General features: G+C 48.9%; 1 protein-coding gene across 3 annotated transcripts in view; it reads right to left on the minus strand.

The window, feature by feature from the left end:
- LOC133345642 (serine/threonine-protein phosphatase 2A 55 kDa regulatory subunit B alpha isoform) overlaps positions 1-15,046 on the minus strand; it is a 218,024-nt gene that overhangs the window by 96,210 nt on the left and 106,768 nt on the right. Inside the window, exon 1 of one of the 3 annotated variants that reach the window (XM_061556589.1) lies at positions 10,586-11,897. The exons of the other annotated variants lie outside the window; for them this stretch is intronic. Coding sequence (XP_061412573.1) covers positions 10,586-10,655 — 70 coding nt within the window. The 5' untranslated portion in view covers positions 10,656-11,897. Of the gene's footprint in view, positions 1-10,585; positions 11,898-15,046 lie in introns of those variants that run through there. 3 annotated transcript variants of the gene reach the window in all.

Consider the following 15,046-nt stretch of genomic DNA (forward strand, 5'->3'; position numbering starts at 1 on the left):
GTTTAAAATCACCAGGGTGCACTCCGCCACAGCCTCAGGTGTCGCGTGTTGGCAATTAGCCATCCGTCTGCATCCCTGGGGTGAGAAGCACTGATTATGCATCCTTTACGTGTTTTTTTTATTTAATAGAGGAGTATCACGATGAGCAAATGCAGCAGCTTCTTAAACTCATGCCTCGACCTGTTTCCCACCAAGCCGCTAGATGTGCTGCTACCAGGCCACTGGATGTGTTAATAATAATCTCTGTTTCAACGTCTCTCCGATTGCATTTGAATGGGCCGTGTCTTAGGGATAAAAGGAAATATTCTTTTAATTCGTTTTTATTCATTTAATTACGTGCCAAAACCTGTCCCCTAATGCTCATATCTATATAAAAGGCTTGCCCCTGTCACGTGAGGCAGTCATTCTCTGTATAAAGGCCAGCTTTTTTGCAAATTACCACATTTCAGTGTCTTTATCATTCACTTAGCAGAACACAGCATGTGTGGATTGCTTGGCACGTCTCGGTGTGCCGCTACAGATGACTGGAGGATTCAAATCGTAGACGCCACGCAAATTAGGCGAGCAGCGAGCACTCATCGTGCGGGCATTCACCAGATACGGCACAAACAAGGACACGTGTATTCACGTAAAGTATGGTCTCTTATGACGCCGTACTAGTTGCGTCTCTAAAGAATACCAAGTTATGGAAAAATCACGTTATCATTAATAATACGTAACATAGGGTAAAGCACAGCCCGCGATAACGCGTGAGATGCGTACGCAGGCTGAACAAAGACTGAGGTGCGTGGGTATCGTCGAGAAGCATCCAGCAGCATCCCGCCTTGTGTGATACCACACCGAGGCAGCCGTACAACCACTTATTCCTACTGTTCACTCGATCGTGTGACATCCAATTCGCGTTGTGAAAACACGCAGCATTCTAGATGAACGGACTGCATAATCACACAAATCATACTTATTTCCCGACATTAAAAACGATCACAACACACAGATTGAGAACTTTGCAGTTGATACACACGAACTAGAACAAGAGACATTCATTTACACACGGGTAATTTGCTATCATCCACATTTCTCAGACAAGAGGAGTTTTACCCTGCGTTTAAACGTGGATAGCAAGACGACCGAGAAGATGAACTTCTGGGAAGATCCGTTCCACAAGTTCTGTACAATCGTAGACTGTGCAATATATGCTATAACGTGCATGCAGGTTTAATTTGCACACGACTCAAAATCAGAATATATGTCAATACTAGAGGAATCCGATGAGCTATAAAGCTCTTTTTCACATATTTCCAGGAGAGGCAGGTCAGAACAAAAACATGCCGAGAGTGCAAATTATAGGCAAGATAAACAAATTACTTAAAAAAATATATACAAATAAAACTAAACTATGCTTTTTATCTTACGAGGTAAGGCCCACTGAGCCATTTGCATATGTTGCAGAAAGTGTACTCAAATAGTGCAATGGCAAAACATAAAGCATGCTGGCCAAGCACGTCCACGGTAAAGTAACGTAACCCTTCCAAAACACTCAGCCCAGCGTGCTGTGACATCGCAGCAAGTGAAGCATTCGCGTAAAGGGGCAAGGCCACGCGAGTTACCACAAACAAAATGTCATCGGTCCACTCCAGAGCACGTGGGCCACATGGTGATCTCTGAAGTAAATGAGCGATAAACCTACAGGAGAGAGCCCACCCACCCCAAAAACAAAGACCCCCCCCCCCTGTATAGCCTTCAACACCGTTGGGGCAAATGCTGTTAGCGAGTACCTATGAAGGCCGACATGGCATACGAGGGGGTGGGTGGCCAACACGACGCCCGGCAGCCGCCTTTGTCTCCACAGTGGCGATGTTTTTACACACCGTACCAGGAAGTCACTGGAGGCTGAATCGACCTAGGGGAGGCCCAAGACCGGTTCAAATATTCGTTACTGGTGTTGGCCGTAAGCGGGAATAGAATTATGGTCGCCGGGTTTGTAGCACAGTGCGCAAACCGCTACTACTACCGCTCACCCACCCAACCACCCACCCACCGACCCACCCACCGACCCAACCACCCACCCAACCACCCACCTGCCTCGGGGCAGCAAGCACATACAAGACTGTCAAATAAGCGAGTTGCATCCCGCCAATCGGCCTGATTAGGACACAACTAAATGACGCATGCACGCCACCCTGTTTTGGGATGGGCAGCGGCGGAGACACGGATGGGTGCGCGGTAATGTACGTCGCATGTTCTCTTCATTACCAACAAGATATTTAACGACATCAAGGTTAATGGGCCGACACAGCTTTGCAGGGCCAGCGGAGCAGCCAATGGACAAGCTGCGGCCTTTTCGGTTTTATTTTTGCCGAAGACTATTTATTTTTAATAATCTGGCATCATTGACCCTTTCAGTTCAAAAATAAAATATTTTTTTGGGGAATTTTGTGAAGAATTTAACAAATTTCAATTGTTCAGGTAGAGCAAATCCATCGAGCGATGGTCCACTTGACATTTAGATGCTGCTTTAAACCAAATTTAATTGCATTATCATTTAAATGGCAGTGAAAATGGTTGTTTGATTTGCCATGCAATTGACAATTTCATTTTTGTTCAAATAAACTAAATCGTGTTGTACTTGTAAAATATGCGGCATCCATAAGTGTCAACAACGAGTTGGAATCACTGAAGGGAGTTACAATTGTTTGTTAGCATGACACAAAAGATTACGAAAATGTCTAACATTTAGCTGATGAAAGTTAAACTTTATACATGAGGCTCCGCGACGTTTAAATAAGTAGGTCCACGGTTGCCAGAGTCAAATAGTCAAATGCGAAACAAAGCTGTCGAGGGCAATGTTGGCAGAGACGAAAGGATAGCATTCGCATGCTGGTGAATGTTCCTTCCTGTCAAGATTTGCGGTGAAAAAATGTCCGCGTCCCCCCGCGTCCCCCTCACCCAATAAAACAAAACTTGAAAATATGCCGAGGAAATGTGTTTTAGGTGTTAAGTCAAAAAGGGAATCTGGTACGATATGTTTTCCAATTCAATTGACCACCTTAACCCTTTCCCGTTCCGAGACGCCTGCAAGTTGCAGGGTGGGTGGTGTCCCATTCACCGCCGAACCTCGGAACTTGCAAGCCGCTCAGCGTTAATTTTATTTAGAGAGGCGTAGCGCCGTTGTTTTTAAAGGCACTCACCGCAGAGAACTGGAGTGACATGACCGCCGCACTCTACGATAGCCGGCACCAAACTGTGCCGCCACACGTCCTCCCGCATGGCCTCTTAACTTCCAATTTCATTTGGAATCGATTCCGTTCCGATGACATAACCGTACAGAATCTGAACGGAATCGAAAGAAAAACTGATGACGTACACGTACGTCATCGAAATGGGAAAGGGTTAATCAGCATTTTATGGATAATATTGTACTCGTATATTGAACCACGCAATTATTTCACCCATGTGTTTTAACTACGTATATACATGTTGAACTAATAATACATCTCAATGGTATGTTGAGCCCGCTCTACAGCCTAGAGCACCGGTTCTAAACCTGGGATCAGAATCAAAAATCTTTACTTATCCTGGAGAAATCCGATGAGCTATGAAGCTCTTTTTCACAGATGTCCAGTAGGGGCAGGTCAGAAAGTTACAACAAACAATACAAAAAACGATAGGAGTGCAAAGTATAGAAATGATAAGCAAATCACTAGAAATGAATAGGTGCAAAAGAAGTTAAACATACATACTAAAACTAAACTATTTATTTGACCAGGTAAAGCCGACTGAGCCATCAGTTATTTAAAGAAGCGACTTGGCCACAAATGGATAGCTAAACAAAGTGGTTTATAATCACGTGGAGATTTATAGCAGCCAAATAATCGAAACGATTTATTTTACAAAACACTGTTTTGTTAATTGCATGGTCTACAAAAACAGTGAAGGGGGCTGACAATGGTCCACAGGGTCAGAAAATATGGGAACCACCGGCCTAAAGGTCACCTCTGGGCCCAGTTTTCACCTCTATTTGAATCCCATCTGTGTAAACTTTAAACAATTTTTTTTTATTTTACCAGGTAAGACCCGCTAAGCGAAATAGCTCTTTTTCAGAAGAGACCTGGCCACAAATGATAGTTCAACATTTCATGTTGCAGAGACAAAGATCCTGAGAACATCTCCAACCGACTTCTCGAATCGTGCACACCCCCCTCACCAGCTGGTTCCGGTTTCACAGACTCTGGCAGCGACAACGAGCTGAGCAGAACCTCAGTGTGCGATCCATACTCCCCACTTTACACGTACAGGTTTCCCTTGCCTTATGCGGCAGACGCGTTCCAAAGAAAGAGAGCGCCGCCACACAGCGAAATCGCCGTGGCGTGGACCGCACACTCACCCAGCCCACAATGCACCGCATGAGACGGCTACCTGCCGAATAGTACACACACACAGAGCTGTCCCACGTCCGACCACAGAGCCGCATGCGTGTGAATTCAGACCGCATTGAATGGCGAATTTTGGTAAGAGACTGTTGAGCCCCATTAAGGCTTTCCCTGCACAAAAACAAAGTCGTACTCTATTTAATGTACTGCGCTATGAACCCAGCAACACGAGTGTGATTGCTGGCCACGGCTGACATCAGCGGGGAGTGATTTGTGAACAAGTCCGAACTCAACCCCCCACTTTCACCCACCCACACTGAGTGGCGTGGTGAATTATGGTCAAACAATCCTCGTGACTGACCCGGCACGGGCAAGGCCTTGATCCATTAGTGGATTGACAAAAAGGCAATCAATTATTATTAAATGGTATCATGATACTGTATTATTTATAAATGCTGATCTAACGAGCAAAGCAATATGGAAAATCCCCACTGTGTCACAGCTTCCAATGGAGATGAAAGCAGCCTCACACTCGCTGGAGCAGGGACACACCTTACCTTTGGCCGATTTGACTGTATTCATAAGACACCCACATTTCCCAGTAAGCTCTTGAGCCCTACCCTCACACATTCACCGGTTCTGGCTGAGTGTGGCCGAGCCGTCGTGGGCCCCTTCACTGAGGCACGGCACAGCGCTGCCCAGGCCACCAGCAAGCACAAAGACAAAGATCCCCCCCCCTCCAGCCTTAACAGACTTATGAAGGCTGGCACAGCGCACAAAGGGGTGGGGCGGGTGGCCAACACCACGCCCGGCCGCCTTCGTCTCCCCAGTCCTGATGTTTGCACACCACACCGGGTATTCGTTTAAGGCTCAGTCGACCTAGGGGAGGCCCAGGACCAAATTAAAATATTCGCCACTTACTGGTCGGGAGCAGGAATTGAACTCAGGTTCATCGTGCAGTGCGCGAGCCACTGTGCCACGCACACTCACACAGGCGCACACGGGCACGCACAGGCACGGGTTATTATTAACACCAGCACGCGGACCTAATCAATCCTGCGCTAGGACTCTTCCCCAAGGCTACGTTTCCACCTGATTCACCCAATTATTCCGCTCCTCAAAAACATTATAAATTCCGCTGAGCCATCCGTCAATCACAAATTGTTTATGCCGCCACAAAACCATGGGCGCGCTTGCTTTGCGTTACCGGGACACCAAAATGGGAAGATTAACTTCTGTTCTCCACCGTGCAACGCAATAAAATTTGGATTTCTGCAGCATCTAAACGCGACCGTATCTCACACAATGGGTGTGTCGATTTAACAGGGAGGAGAGATGCAATCGGTCAAAGCGAGATGAAACAATGGTCTTGAGCCTGGACTTGAGCAGGGGAGTCGACAGCACAGGTGTGTGTATGTATGTACGCTGAACTTCTTTTGCGCCATACGCAGCCAACCCTGCGAATGGGAGGCGCGGGGGGAAGGATGGCTGGGGTAAGGGAGTTCTCCAACCATTGTGCACAATAACAGCCACAAGTATTTAAACTATTTTAGGTTGCAGGCCTAAATAACATCGACATGTGCTCATTCTTTTTGTGGAGGGGTAACACATTATACAAATGTCGTGGTGTACAAATATGTAACCAAGCGATAAGGAAAAGGGGACGTTGGACCATGCAGTGGTGAAGCCAGCCTGGGACACTCACCACAAAGAATGCAGTACAGCAAGTAGTTGTTTGACCTACATTGTGCATAATTTAGCTGCTTTAGCCCATAATGTGGTTGTGGTTTATTCCAAAAAAAAATCATTCAGAGTAGGACCAAAAATTCTAAAGCAGCATCATCCTCCTGAAAATGTGCCTTGAGACTCCGTGACAAGAAAACAACGATAATAATTATCACTGTTATATACCAATTTAAATCTGTTAATTGGATTTGCATAATGAGCCCTCTCCATTGATAGTTCCCTCCCTGCTGCGTAGTGAGCAGCCCCACTGTCTGGTCCAGGGCAGCCGTGTGTCCTGCTGCACCTCCGCTGTTTGGTAACACGCACACAAAAAGACAAAGATCCCCTGTATAGCCTTAACAGACTGTCGGGGCAAGTGCTGTTCACGAGCACCTATGAAGGCCGGCACAACACACGATGGGGTGGGTAACCAGCACCACGCCTGGCCGCCTTTGTCTCCCCAGTGGTGCTGTTTTACACACCGCATCAGGTAGTCATTTAAGGTTGAGTCGATCTAGGGGAGGCACAGGACCATGAGCGGGAATCGAACTCGGGTAGCGGGTTCATAGCGCAGCGCGTTAAACGCTACACTACCGCTCTCCACGCACACGCACGTAAATAGCGAAGAGGGCATTGCTCCATCTCATGTTTTAGCGCCACGTTTTTAACGCTTCAGTGTTACGAGCATTTATACAACGTCCGTGCAGAGGTGCCTACTGTCAGAAACAAAAAATTTTAAACGATTTTTTTCTAGTTTTACCAGGTAAGGCGCACTAAGCTATACAGCTCTTTTTCAGAAGCGATCTGGCCATACACGATAGCTCAACGAAGTGGCTTATCACATGGAAATTTACAGCAGCCAAATACTCTATTAAACGCATGTTGAATCTAAACATTGAGCAAAAAAGCAGAGGACCCAGTGAAAAATCCACATGGCCACAGAGAGAGAGAACATGCATATACAGGCACGCGCCAGGGTCGGGATCGAACCCACGCCCTCCTGTATACCAGGCAAGGGAGTTAACGTCTCGCCGCTGGTGTAAACCCTGACGATCTTTGGCAAAGACCACACGCGGCACGGCGTCGCGTCGCGTGGCGGATGTGACCGGCAAGCGAAATCAGGAGGCGCGGCGAGAGCGGTTGCGGCGCCACGTTTTCTCTGCCGGCGACCGCCCGGCTGTGCGATGGGCAAAAACCGCTTCCCCTGCCGTTTCACGGTGGCCTCAATCCCAGCAGCGTGGTGATCGTGGGATTAAAGCCCAGGCAACCGTGCAGTTCCGTTCGGAGGAAGAAAATCAGGGCACATGAATAATTAAGCGTATAGCGCGTAAAATCTGTTTGCCACCTCCGTTATATAAATGGATTTCTCTGGGGGAAAAAAAAACTGAAATCCGTGCAAAGCAGTTGTCATGGTTGCATCTGATGGCTGCAGTTTGTTTAGCGTAAATGAGTGTTTGTAGAACGGACTATCGCTTTTTCTACCCGGGGTTTGGGATTTTATTTAACACATCTCGAGAATGCATTTTTGCACAAGTACCGCCAACTCGTTACCAAAAACTGGGTGTGCGTTTTCAAAACGTGCCAACAGTCCCATTTCAGCTCTCGTTCATGAATTAGGGAGCAGACACTCCCCGAGTACAGCATTTTGCAAAGAGGAATCTGCAAGGACAACCACTACCACTCAAGATAATTAATAAGCTGAGCTTATTCACGATCCCCTTAACACTTCTCTATTCAGCTAACTGCATCCACCACTGATGGCTTCAGAGCATCAAGACGAGAAAAACCCTGATATTAGGACAACACTGTTTCAACCTCTGCTTCATCTCTGACCGGTGACACACAATGCAGGATACACTTAATAACTCGTAGGCTACGTGCGTACAAGATACAACACATTGTCAATTAGGCTATTGTCTCTTGCAAGACAGCAACGGGTAAACTCAAGGAGAGCTTTTGGCTACGGCAAGGCAAGCAATGCCCTGCTCTTGTGAGTTATGGTACAGCGGCACTGACGTCCATTGTCCAGCGGAACACCTCAATTACTTTATTCCTCCGCAAAATTGAATAAAACAACAACTTGCAGCCGGGTGTCAATCGGCTGCTGCTGGATGAAGGCCTCCCCCAAACCACGGCAGTCATTGAGGGGGGTGATTCACCATACTTCACCACGTTTGTCAGAATGGGTCCGCGAAGGAGGGTCAGATATCACATGGCACCGACGTTAGCCGTCGCGTGGAACTGAACTCAAGTTGCCGGGTTCACAGCGGAGTGGGGGGGGGGGGGGGGGGCGAACCGCTCTATCCCTGCAGAGATGACCAGGTGATGGCTGCAGTCAAAGCTTGGGCCAAGTCAAAACGGCTCAACAAGCTAGTCCTGCCTCACCTGAACCTGCAGCCTGACTCAAAAAGAAAAATATGGTCATGGGGGAGGGGAGTTAATTACACGTGAAGGTAAGCTTCGTATTCCCCACACAGTACGGTAAAACACCGACTCCCGATGGCGCGCACGCTCTTCTGCTCGGCCCAATACGCACCGAATGCCCGTCGTCTGCCATGTCGACGTTTGTATCTCCGTTTTATTGCTGCCGTGGCCCACGCAGCACCGCGGATCTCCCCTGGCTGAACGTGTGGCAAATAAAATAAACTTAGACTGAGTACGCAGTTCCATTTCTGCTGCTGTCAAGAATATTTTATAGCTGCGCACCCCCCCCACCCTCCTCCCCCACCGTCCTCCCCCACAATGCTGGGCAGCGTGTACGATAACACGCCCAGCAAATATCAATCACCACAAAGGTGAACCACGATGCACAACAAACACCAAATACGATTAAGTCAAAACAACAATAATAATGGCAAAGCTGGTGATATTAGGCAAAAGGCGATCAGATCTTATTTTGCAACGGCCAGCGAGTCTCAAGAGGACGCCACTTATTTTCAATGCCGATTCATCGCGGTGAGCTCCACGCCCTGACCAGTTGGGAGAGACAACTGTTTGTACCTGAGCATTTGTCAACAGCAAATCCTTCTCGAATCCATCATTTATATTTGCAAAAAAAAAAATCACACACGGGGAGTTAAAACGGTCACGGAAAGGTCAGCGAGCTTTGCCAGTGCTACCAGTGAAGGCCGTGGCATTCACCTTTGCCAGGTCCAGCAAATCGTGTCTCTAAAAGCCCCCTGGCCACCAACAGGCAGAAGCATGCGTCACAAGTACTTAAACGGACGACAAATCACAACTCAATGCCCGCTGGCAGCCGCCTTTAATTGTGTTCAAATTGCAGCTTTGTAGATGACATTTTTTTTGGGGAGCCCCCCCCCCCCCCCACTTCGGGACAATGCGATGCGTTGTCAGCTATGATGCGTTATCAATTCCAGAAAGAGCGTGCGTTAAATTAACGGTGCGGCGGCGTTACCACTGCTCTTCCAAAATAATACAAAAACGCCCAAAGCTTTTACTGCAATTAGAATACGCTGTCACGATGGGGGGAGTTCAATGCGGGGGTTGGGGGGGGGTAGCTAAACGTTCATAACATCGTTGGCACATTCTCCAGCATTGCTTTACCTGTCAATGCAATGGCAGAGATGCCGTCAAGCTGTTTTATAAACTGCCCGTGGCTGTCGCTTTCCCTTCACGTCGCAAATGACGTTCAAATCCCGTGGCCTTAACGCGAAGCTGGAATTCAGAAGCGCACTCCGTGTAGTTGACACATTAAGGCCCCTTTTACATCTGACGGACTACTTGTTTTGTTTGCAAGCACCTATAAAGGACCGCAAAGCGCAAGGGGCAGTGTCAGACAAGTTCTGCATGCAATCACTTTGTCGCTCCAGTGCTGATGGTAATCACACTGCACAGGGTAATAATTTTAGGCTGAGCTCAAGGGACATCAATTGTCACTGACGCTGTATTCACCATGGTCGCGGGAAACAAAGTACAGCCGTAATGCAGCGTGGTAGCCAACATTTCACCGTGTACACACACAACACACGCACAGACCACACGCGCGCGTATACAGGTGTACTTAGGAATTCAAAACGAAACGTTCGTCTTCAGCAGACGACACTTATACGCCAAGTGGAAAAGAAAAAAAATAATCCATTTTACGTTCCACTTACAGACTGCGATGGAACACAACACGAGTTAATCTTCTGCGCAGTAGTGACAGACGTTACCGTAAGCAAGAATACAGCTCGCACACGATGGCACTGGGCAGTGCACGCGGCATACGCACGGCACGACCGTGCACGTGTGTGCGCGCGTGCGTAGGTGGATATTGTTTCCTCCCCAACCCCACAAAACCCTTCACACATTCTAACGCAATGTGCTCAACATGCACCTGGTCGCCAGCAAAGCAAGGCAGACGCGGCTTCGCCATTCCCTGCAGCTCTCTCGTCTCACATCGCCTCTCTCTCACCTCCCCCATCGCCTCTCTCCAAGGCCATTAACGACGACGACACCACCACCACCACCACCGGCCCCGGCTGGCTTACCTTCAGTGACATAGTTGTGGTTGCGAAGGAAAGTGCCGTTGATCTTCCTGCAGTCGATATCCTCTTCCATTGACGCGGAGACTGGGCGTCAGCATAACACGTCGCCGGTGTTATGTTGTCGGCGTTATGTTGTTGTTGTTATGTTGCGGTCAGTGCGTGAGCGTGACGAACGTGGCTCTCGGCTCAGGCCCGGCCAGCCCACATCCATGCTCCCGCAGAAACCAGCTGGGTACAGGGGGCCCCCGCGGTGGAGGCACGGCGCGGCGCTCCTTCCCGCAGATTAAAACGCAGGAGCAATAATGACAGCAATTGCCAATAATCAAGGCAGGCAGCAAGCGGGCGTGCGGGCGGATAGACCGACGGATGGATGGATGGATGGGGGGCGACTGCCGACCAGAGTCGGGTGCCTTGCAGGGCCACACCTTGCCGGAACGAGCCGCGTTCCGTGCCAGGCGAAGCGCAGATGAAACGAAGAGAAGAGCGGATGGAAGGAGGTAGAATGAGAACAGAAAATGCGGAGGAAGACGGCTTTAGAAAACACCTCGTCACTTGGCCCTCTGCTGCAGCGCAACTATGGGGTGGCGGGGGGGGGGACCCCTTTGGGAAATCTTGGCTGAAAAATCTTGGTCCTCAGTGCAGACGCAGACGCGAGGTATCCACCTCCGGGCAGCTGGACATCGACGGACGCAGCAGCGGCAAAGGCAGAAGCAGCTCGGTGCTGCGTAATATCCCAGCAGCGGCACTTTCCTCCAAAGTGTTCACCATTCCGGGCCCATATAAAGTGCTGGCGATGGCGACGTCGGTGGCAGCGGCAGAGATGGCCTGTGGCAATTCGACAGCCGGCCTTGGCTCGAGGGCTTCGACACCGCCACGCCGGACGTGCGAGAGGAGAGGGAGGGAGGGAGGGAGTGGCGTGCGGCCTCTCTCGCTCTACCCGCTGAACGCTCGGCTCATCCGCGAAAATAGGTGGAGGGAGGGGTTAGGTAACCCGGGTGACCGGCGAGGATGAGAGGGGAAGCTATTTACACGAAAATAATTAAATACAAAAAAAAATTCCCTGACTATACATCTTTAAAAAAACTAAATCTTTTCCAATTGGCTAAAAGCTCATGGAAAATACAGACACACCATGACCGAGACTGCCAAGACGCCGTGGGCCGGATGAAAAAAAAACACACGACCGTTTTAAAATGCAACGCACACGCGCGTAAACACGCGCGCTCTGCCGCTCGCTCTCTCGCACGCACGCAGAGCAATGCAACGCTTGCAGGGCGCCGCGCTGCGCTATTATGGTGCCGATGCCGTCTCGGAGCGAGCGAGCGGACTGCGCAGTCTGACGCACACGCCGCATAAAAAAAAGAAGGCATAAACGTGGGGTGGGTGGTATCCACTCTGCCAGAGCCAATGGAGAGCGAGAGCGTCATCTATGGGAGAGAGAGCGCTACGTACATCAATGCAGGGAGAGGGAGGCACGGTTCGAGGGTTGAGGCTGGGCGGGCGGACAGTGGAGGGATCAAGCGGAACGTCGGGGCGACCCACAGGCCCACCATCCAGGCTCGGCAGTGCGCTGCCATTCACTCGTGCGGCGTGGCACCTCGCACACCCCCCCCCCCCACGGCCTCCCCCCCCAGCCCCCCCCCCACACCACCCCTGCGATCCCCCCTCCTCTATTCAGCACTGGGTGGCCATAAAACAGGAGTCATTTACATATAGATTAAGTGCTGTATACATATCAGCACCGTGGTATCACATAATTACCAATTACATATACACACACACACACATCAGGCTGTGGGTTTTGTTTAGTATTTTTAAAAGGTGTCATCAAAAATATTTCATAGAAAAGTTATTTATGGTGCCGGCACGGTAATTATTTTGCAAATGACACATTATTGAGGTTAAACAGCAAGCTGAAGAGGGGCCGGCCCATTCAGCGAGCAGCCACTTGGTATTGTGTCGCTGCTAGATCCCACATTGTATCACATTATACTGCATGGCGTCACGAATATCAGAGCCTCCAGACTTGGTAAATTAACTGCGCACTGTACGAATCACATTCATGGCTTAGGTCTGGTCTCGCAGCGCAGGTATTTATAGTGAACCGTTAAGAATCTGGACAATGCATCGACTCTAATATATTCTTGTGGCTGACGACTTCAGGGGTGAATCCAATCGCGTGAATAAGCACCCGCGGTTTTATTTTACATGTGTCGTAAACGTATTCCCCTGCGCCAAAATCACCCGGAATAAATATGTCCAATCACAACGGACCTCGGAAATTACGGCGGGTTCACACCCTGGTTAGTATCGGGAGGGCAAGGGGCTGCGAGAAAACGACAGGAAAGCAATGGGCTCAAACCACACAACGATTGTATGTATGTGGTGTGTCTGGACTGAATCTATCACTGGAGCTTTGAGTGTCATCTCCTCGCTTGAATGGCTTTTCTACAGGCACTCTGGATTCCTCTCAATAAGCTAAAACCCCTCATTAATCCCATCGAACCAACTTAAAATAAAAATTATTGAGAGGGCTTACCTTATTAAATTACCATGATTATATGCCGTTACATTTACGTGAATGAAGCATAAAGACTGTACGAATAAGACACAAAAAAAGAAAAACAATACAAACGGGAATCATCAAAACGAGATTGAATCATGATCAAAATGCTGAATCATGGCAAACCATTGCATGGCTGGAGGGTACGCACCATGACGCCAAGACTCACTCAACACGTCTGCGGCTCAGAGTCTCGAAATTCAGAACCCTGAGAATCCCAAATTCAAGAGCTGTCCTTTTTAGAGCAACTCTGTCTTAGACTATCTATCAAATAACCCAATAAACTCATCCGCTGGAGAAATACTCAGCAATCTTCCACCAAAAAGTTAAAAGCCTAAAGAAGCCTCGCTGAACGCAAAAAAACAGGGCTTTGAATTAATCAAAACATGTAAATAGAAACTGATATCCACATTAATTATTGTAATCGCACTTTAAGTATCTTACCACGGCGCTGTGTTTTAAGGAAGATTATAAAGGAGTCGTATGGACGGTGGCACTGACGTGGGAAATGAGACCGAGCACAAATCCAGTCTCTTTTTTTGCAAATTCAAAATAAGTCCCCGCTCTGCGTTAGCAACTGAGTTTACTGTGCAGGCAACATACGTACATGTGAAATGCCCTTTGTGCGAGCGCGGCACCAAACAAGTCTGCGGACAGCTCACGTAACCATACAAAGAGCACACAACGCATATATATACACACACGGCATGGTATACACAACCGTGTGGTTCCCAAAGTGCCTCTCGTACTACCACTGTGACAACGCTCGGCATGTACGTACTATGAATGCATCACGGTCGGGACAAAGATAGGTTACCCTCTGGTGGCCGCGTTTGCACTGTGCAGAGTCATGTTGATCTCCGACACAGGATCATATAACACACAAGGAAGTTTCCCATAAATCAGCACCTCTTGACCTAAAAGTGTCACAAACTTTCATTCACATGTGAAAGAAAAAAAAGCACGGAATTGGTGATTCACGTCACTCAGGGTTTGGCGAGTGACACGAATGCGGTATGGGCTCTGCTGCCCTCCCGCCACGAAACGGTGCCTGGTGGTGTGCAAGAGGCACCGGGCCTCTCCACATTTGAAGCCTTCGTTAACAAAACTAAAACAGAGCAGTTGGTACAGCCCATGGGCGAGCAAAACAAACTTTCAACGGCACCTATCAAAGTTACTTTCCCTTTAGTTTTGGTCGGCGAACGTGTGTTTCGAGTCGATGGGAATTCTCAACGAACGGTGACACGGCTCAGCCTAAAGCACCACCGTCTCTTTGTGTACAGGACCGGCACGCAAACTACACGGGCCGCCCCCCACCCCAACAGGTTCACTCGCCACGACGTTAGAGCAACGGGAAGCAGTTACGTGATGCTTGACCGACCGCTCGCTAACAGTGCGTACGGGACGAAACTCCTTCATGTGGTTCGACTATAAGTGAAATGAAGAAATGTTTACGTCCATCGGCCTTGTTGGCTTCCAGAAGAACATGAATTCATCAAGTGGACATTGATAAAGGAAGGAAACTCTGGACTGGTTTTAAAATGCGTCTGATCAGCAGTCAGATGTTATTGGCGAGAGCACTCAATCCAAACTGCGGGGCTCCAGTGGGAGGGAAGGGGGAGAGAGAGAGGGGTGTGAGTGCTACTCTGCTCGAGTTAGCAAATATGTGTCATAGGCTGGGAAATTAAATAAAAATCGCAGGAGAGGAATCGTTTCAGATGACAGCGTCCGCACACTGCCAGACGATGGTGTGATTGTTAAAGTTCTCGTTATTCACATTCTCCCCACCCCAATGACAAAGATCCCCCGTATAGCCTCAACAGACGGTTGGGGCAAGTGCTGTTAGCGATCACCTATGAAGGGCAGCACGGCACACGAGGGGTTGGGTGGCCAGCACCACG

This window comes from Lethenteron reissneri, chromosome 22 (genome assembly GCF_015708825.2).
Source record: "Lethenteron reissneri isolate LAM-NWPU_2019-01 chromosome 22, ASM1570882v1, whole genome shotgun sequence".
NCBI classification, from domain to species: Eukaryota; Metazoa; Chordata; class Hyperoartia; order Petromyzontiformes; family Petromyzontidae; genus Lethenteron; species Lethenteron reissneri.